The 6,451-nt window shown below is 55.6% G+C and overlaps 1 gene segment (V, D, J or C); it reads left to right on the top strand.

The window, feature by feature from the left end:
* The first annotated feature begins 2,771 nt into the window (after positions 1-2,771).
* LOC147527015 (immunoglobulin heavy variable 5-51-like) lies at positions 2,772-6,430 on the top strand. The segment is given in 4 exon segments: positions 2,772-2,823; positions 3,346-3,773; positions 6,080-6,088; positions 6,347-6,430. Coding segments are annotated over 4 exon segments (573 nt in total).
* Positions 6,431-6,451: the final 21 nt, after the last annotated feature.

Genomic DNA, 6,451 nt, shown 5'->3' on the forward strand with positions numbered 1-6,451 from the left:
CCTGATCTTCTCCTACTCCTCTGTGAGGAGTTCTATGTTATGTTCTATGAGGAGCAGCTAAGGACTTTGGGTTTGCCTAGTTTGGAGAAACAGAGGCTGGGGGATGACCTCATTGCTCTCTACAGTTTGCTGAGGAGGGGAAGTGGAGAGGGAGATGCTGATCTCTTCTCCCTGGCATCCAGTGCTAGGGCACGTGGGAATGGTGGAAAGCTGCATCAGGGGAGGTTCAAACTTAACATTAGGAAGCAGTTCTTTAGAAAGAGAATGGTCAACCACTGGAACAAGCTTTCTGGAGAGGTGATTGATGCCCGGTGCCTGTCAGTGTTTGTGAGGTATTTGAACAATGCCCTTGATAGTATGCTTTAATTTTTGTTCAGCCTTGAAGCTGTCAGGCTGTTGGACTAAATGTTCATGTAGGTCCCTTTAAACTGAATATATTCTCTTCTGTTTTGTTCTGTGTTGTTCTATTTATTGGATTCTGAAATAGTCTTTCCTCTCTTTTGCTTCTACTCTTCCCTTCCCTTCACCTGGCCCAGAGGTTTCACTTACCTTAATACTAGGGGAAGAAGCTGCCTGCTTCTCCACTGCAGTTGGGTCTGGGGCTCTTCAAGCTGCCAGAGGAAATCCTGTCTATCTCCCTTTCACCTGCTCTGATGCAGCACAGCCAGCTCACTTGCAACTGCTCACCGACTGGCAAATGCCAACCGCTTGCTGGCTGTTATGCCTGAGAATATTCTCTGGGATGGCACTTGCTGGCAACCACTGTATCAGGATGTGCTCTGGAAATATCCTTGTAGGTCCCTTTAAACTGAAAATATTCTCTTCTGTTCTATTCTGTTCTGTGCTGTTCTATTTACTTGATTCTGGTCTTTCCTTTCTTTTCCTTCTACTCTTCCCTTCCCTTCCCTTCACCTGGCGTGAGGGAAGGCCTATGAGAAAGGTAAGCTCTGGAAAGCAATATCCATGGCCTTGTGTTTTAAAAAGGCCATGATGGTTTCAGGAAAGAGAGAACAGTTTGGAGGGTAACCACATGAGCCAAAAAGCTCTGTATAGTTCTGATGTGGTAAGAAAATCACTAGCCAGTATTATGTATCATGCAGCGTCATGCCCAGTATAAAAGTGAGGGTCAGTCGGAAAGAAGGGCTTTTGCCCTTCCGGGACTCTCACTTTCGGACTCTCAGAGTGCTCGCTCTCACTCTCAGGCCTCCCGTTCATCCAGGATTGCAGTATCAGGATTTATCTGTTTCGGGATTGCAGCTTTGGGACGAGACAGGCCTCGGTCAATGGGTGGTGAGCACCGAGGTGCCAAGTGGTACATCACTCGTTTGTATATGTTTATCCTTGTATATATCTGTATATATATTTTGGTAGCAGTAGTAGTAAATTGTGCTTATCTATCTCAACCCACGGGTCTCTTTTCTTTTTCCTCTTTGATTCTCTCCCTCATCCTGGGGGCGGGGGAGGGTGAGTGAGTGATTGTGTAGGGTTTGGTTGCCTGAGCGGCCTAACCCATGACAAGCACTGCGCTCATTGGTTTTGGGGAAACACGGGCTCAGAGTTGAGTAGGGACTGTGAGCCATCCCCAAAGCTGTTTACCTGTTCGAAATTCCTGCTGTCATTTGGGAACATCGTCTTCTGAGCTTCTTTCCCCGGCACAACTCCACCCTAAGCAAAAGGACCACTCTTCCCCAAGAGCCTGTGGGACTGCTGATCAACTTGCGGCCTCCCACATGCCTGCAGTTTCTCTCTGGAGAACAGCAGTTGTCAGGATTCCTGTTGGCATGATGTGCTCCATGGCCAAGGAGCAATTTCTGAGCAGAGAGGCAGCAAGGCAAGAGCTGATACCCATTGACTGTGGAGTAACTGGGGTTGTTTACCTCAGCTTCAAGAGGCAGTGCCTGAAATAGGACTCACTGCCGTGTGTCCCACCCTCCAGTGCCTCCAGGAGTGATGAAGTGTATCTCTGTGTCCCCACCTATTTCCCCTCCAAAGCCATGACTTTCTTCTTCAGCAGTCAGCACGCAGATGGAAAGACCACCTAAGGGACACAGGCTGGGTTGCAACATATTTTTAATGAGTTTAGAGAAGGAAATGAGGTCATTCCAAGTGACCAGGGACACAGTGCAATCTCCATCCTGGGAGGTGTTCAAGGCTGGACTGAAAGTGGTCTTGACAAACCTGGTGCAATGGCGACATCTATTCTGAGTGGTGGATGGATCTAGATGACCTCTGGAGGTCCCTTCTCACCTCCATTCTGACTGTGTAACTGCCACCTTGCCCTGCCCTCCCTGAGCCCTGCTCGCCCACGGACACGTGTCCTCCCGCTGCCTTGGCCTGAAGCCAACTTCCCGGCCCGGTGCTGGGAGCGCAGAGGGGCAGCTGAAGGGCGGCTCTCAGCCTCCTCCCTCCCGTGGGCAGGAAAGGAGCGGCTGCTGTTGGCAGCCCCCGAGCTCGGAGCCGGCTCTGGGAAGCGGCTCCATGTCCTGGGCCAAGGCCCTGCAGCTGTCCCGTGTGCAGCTGGCGCTGTGCAGGCTGCTTCTTGCTGCGGGCCGGGCCGAGGGCATTTGCCGGGCGAGCAAGTGGTGCCCGTGCAGAGCCGCTGAGCAGCGGGAGCCCGGGCGAGCCCCGAGCGGCGCCGGCGCAGGGCTCAGCCCCGGGGCGGAGCTGGCGGCGGCGGAGAGGAGAGGAGGCGGCGGAGAGGAGGCGGCGGTGCCGGAGCAGAGAGCCGGGGCTGGCGGGGGGCAGCGAGGCGCGGGCGGCGGAGCGGCGGGATGCGGCGGTGCCGGGGCGCGGGGCGGGCGGGGCTGGCCGCGGTGCTGCTGGGTGCGCGGGGCTGGCGGGGGTGCCGGGGGCCGGGGGCTGCGTGGGGCCGGGGCTGGGCCATGGGGCGGCGCCCGCAGACCCTTCGAGGCTGCCGTCCCCTGTGGCTTCTTCACAGATCTTTGCCTCCAACCACCTTCCCCTCTATCCGTCCCTCTGCTACCATCCCACATTGCATCTTCAAGCTCCTCGCTCTAGTCTCTGTCCAATCCTCCTTGGTTCTTTCCTTCCCTCTGTGTCTTTCCGTATAACTCGTACATTCATTCCTTCACCCTTACTACTCACTTTCTTTTCTTTGTCTATTTTTTTCTTCCATGACTCCACCTTTCCATCTATCATTCATTAATTCATCTCTCCACCAACTTGTAACGAGCACCTCATATGTTGCGATCCTCTGGAAACTCTTCTCCTCATCATCTCTACTTGTTCCTTACTGCTTTTGCGGCATTTGTTGGGGAAAGAGCAGGCAGGGCTGGGCAGAAAGAAGGTTTTGAGATTATTTTTTCTTGTTTTTGTTCCCTGCAGTGGCTGCGGGCAGAGCCCAGGTGCAGCAGGAGCCGTCGGCAGAGACCACCGAGGGCACCGGCATCAGCATCAACTGCTCACACCCCAACATACAGTCAACCGACTTCATCCACTGGTACCGGCAGCTCCCGGGCCGAGGCCCCGCATTCCTCGCGCTCGGTCACAAAGGGTCCAAGGAGGTGCCGGAGCCGCCGGGGCGGCTGTCGGTGTTGCCAGACCGCCGGTCCAGCGCCCTGTGGCTCGCCCGGCCCCGGCGCGGGGACGCGGCGGTGTATTACTGCGCGCTGGGAGACACGGGGAGAGGAGCCGGGGCTGCGGCCGGGCACGAACCGCGGCGGGCGGGGCCGGGCGGCTGTGTCGGGGGCGGGGGGGCAGCCCCGGCCGGGCCCGCCAGGGGGCGCTGCCGCTCCGCCCGCCGGGGCCGCCTCGCCCCGCCCGGCCCCGGCCGGCCCCGGCCCCGCTTCTGCCGTCGGCACCGGCACCGACGGGGCCCCGCAGCCCCGGGAGTTCCCCCCTCGGCGGCTGCGGAGCCCTTCACCGGGCAGGAACCTTCTCCCGCCCCTCACCGCCGCTCAGCCCCCCACTCCCACCGGCACGCAGACGGGAATCCCCCGCGACGGTGGCGGCGGCGGCGGCGGGGCAGCAATGGCGAGCGGAGCGGTGGCGGTGCCCGGCGCTGCCCGGCAAGGAGCGATCGCGGCCGCCGGCCCCGCTGGCTCCCGGCGACGAGCAGCGCCTTTCTGCTCTGCACGGGCAGGCGGGCAGCAGACATCCTCCTGCCCACGGGCAGCCGGGAGCCCTCGGTCCTGCCGCAGCCACCGGCCGCTGCTCACACGGACCGTCGGATGGCCAAGGGAACCCTGAGCAGGTGCTTTCCTCTGCTCCGTAAACACAGGGACTGCCGTGCGAAGGTGCTAACGCCAAACTTGACTTAGACATGAACAACCAGAGGGTGGTTCATCTTTTGTGACTTGGTTAGAGCTCAGATATACAACTGTAGCTGCATCCTGCAGCCACAGGCTTTCAGAGATATTTCAAGGTGTTCCTGCTAGTGTTACAAAGTCATCCCATGGAGTCAGGAGTTCAAGCTCGACACGCACAGGAGAAGGGGATGTCGAGGTCACAGGCACCTCCAAGTGCTGTCCACTCTGGCTCAGTGTTGAGACCACGAGCTTGTTGGACAGGGTTCAGAACCTTTGGAATTGAGTCAGGAGACATGGTAAAAGCATGGGGTGGACATACTGACCACAGCCTCAAGGGATGCCAGGTTCCTTCTTGAGAAGTAAGTCAGATTTGTTTTCCCTGGGGACAGGAATCCTTCAGCATCTTGAGGAACTCATTAACCTGAGGAACTTCAGCAGAGGCCACTGTAAAGGCGTGTGGAAGGTGAGAGCAGCTGATTCACTAAGACTGTTAGATGAAGTCCCTTTTGCTTTAAAAGGGAATAAGTAATAAAAGGGAAAGTGATAAACGAAGCACACAGTGACCTCAGTCTATCAGTAAGTGGAGAGGGAGACAAGGAGAGAGACCAGAGCTCCTCAGGCTCTAATTGATGGGCCATTAGGAAACTGCAGGTGTAGCTTTGAAGTGGGACAGGCTGAGATTAGTAGATTAAAAGAATTGACACCAGGAACGTAAGGATTATGGCTGTTTGTGGAGGGATCTTGTAGGATTACGCAACGCTTATTAAGGAATGCTTAGGGAAAGGTTCAAAAGATGGGTGAAAGAGGATTCGGAAGGAGCAAGGAGAGGCAATAGAAAGGCTGAGGGCTGGCAGCGTTCAGCCTGGGGAAGAGAAGGCTCAGGGGCGCATCTTTGCAATGTGTGTAACTAGCTGATGGGTGGGAATGAAGAGAGTCTTCTGAGTCAGGCAGACTTGGGACTCCACACCTCTGCCACGGTGGAAAGACATCAAACTGTGACCCTTACTGTGTTCCAGTTTTGCAAGGACCAAGAGGAGGTTGTTCTGCACTGGGTGGTCCATCTGTGGACACTCAGGCCACAGCTGGGCTTCTCACAGCCCTGCAAGTTCAGAAGATGCTGGTGTATCTTCTCAGACAGACATGCTCTGGAGTAGAAGCACTCCCTCTCAGCTCCAGCTCTCCTCATTGGCAACGGACCTGGGGCACCTGAAGATTCCTGTAGGAGCCTGAAGGAAGAGACCTAGCGGTTTGCTGTCAGACAAAAGGAGGCTGCAGGTTGTTTTCCTGCTTTTTGCCCCTCCTGGAGAGCACAAGCAGCCCAAGCAGCCCACAGCAAGGCAGGAGTGTCCATGGGGAACCTCTCCTGCCACCCAGTGCCCAGCCAGAGACAGGGGCCTGCACCCACCTCTCTTGGGGATGGAGACAGGCTGCTTTGCAGCCACTCACGTGCTCTTTGTCTGAAAGGAAGTAGAACCAGGGACAGCCAAAGGCACCAGGAAACATGTTTCTGACTCCCTCTCCCCATAGGGGTTTTCTCCCCATCTCCTCAGGCCATGGATGAGGCCCTTCAAGGGAAACACCTCTGTGAACAGCACCTGCTGTAAATATCCCATAATAAGTCAGACACACCACCTTGCTCTGGCAGGAGGGTTTCCATTACAACCCTCACCCCTCACCTTCACGGACATCTACTCCTCATCCCTTCAGGTATCACGATCAGCCCCTTTGCCTGGGGATGACACCTTCCAGAAGGGTGAGAAGACAGGATCATCTTGTGAACTCAGAGGCGTTTCTACCTACAAGGAGATCAGACTCCTCAAGTGTCTCTGACGTACTGGAAGGTGGATGAGAAGCCCCATTCCCACGAGGCTGGGGTAAGAAAGCTATGGTTTGGAATTCAGGTCTGTCCTTATGCTGGGCTTTGCAGAAAGACCTGTGAGAGAGGAATCAGGATTTTGCAGGAAATGCAGGATATCTGGGAGAACAGACAACAAATAAGTTGGAATATGGAATTGCAAACTATCTCTTTCCACACGTTTCAAGTGACCTGAGTGCTTTTTTATGCTCACAGTACATAGAATCATAGAATGGTTAGGGTTGGAAGGGACCTCACAGATCATCTAGTTCCAACCCCCCGGCAATGGGCAGGGAAATCCATCTGAAACTGATTGTTCGTTTGGCCG

The sequence above is a fragment of the Tauraco erythrolophus genome, chromosome 25 (genome assembly GCF_009769465.1).
Source record: "Tauraco erythrolophus isolate bTauEry1 chromosome 25, bTauEry1.pri, whole genome shotgun sequence".
Taxonomy (NCBI): domain Eukaryota; kingdom Metazoa; phylum Chordata; class Aves; order Musophagiformes; family Musophagidae; genus Tauraco; species Tauraco erythrolophus.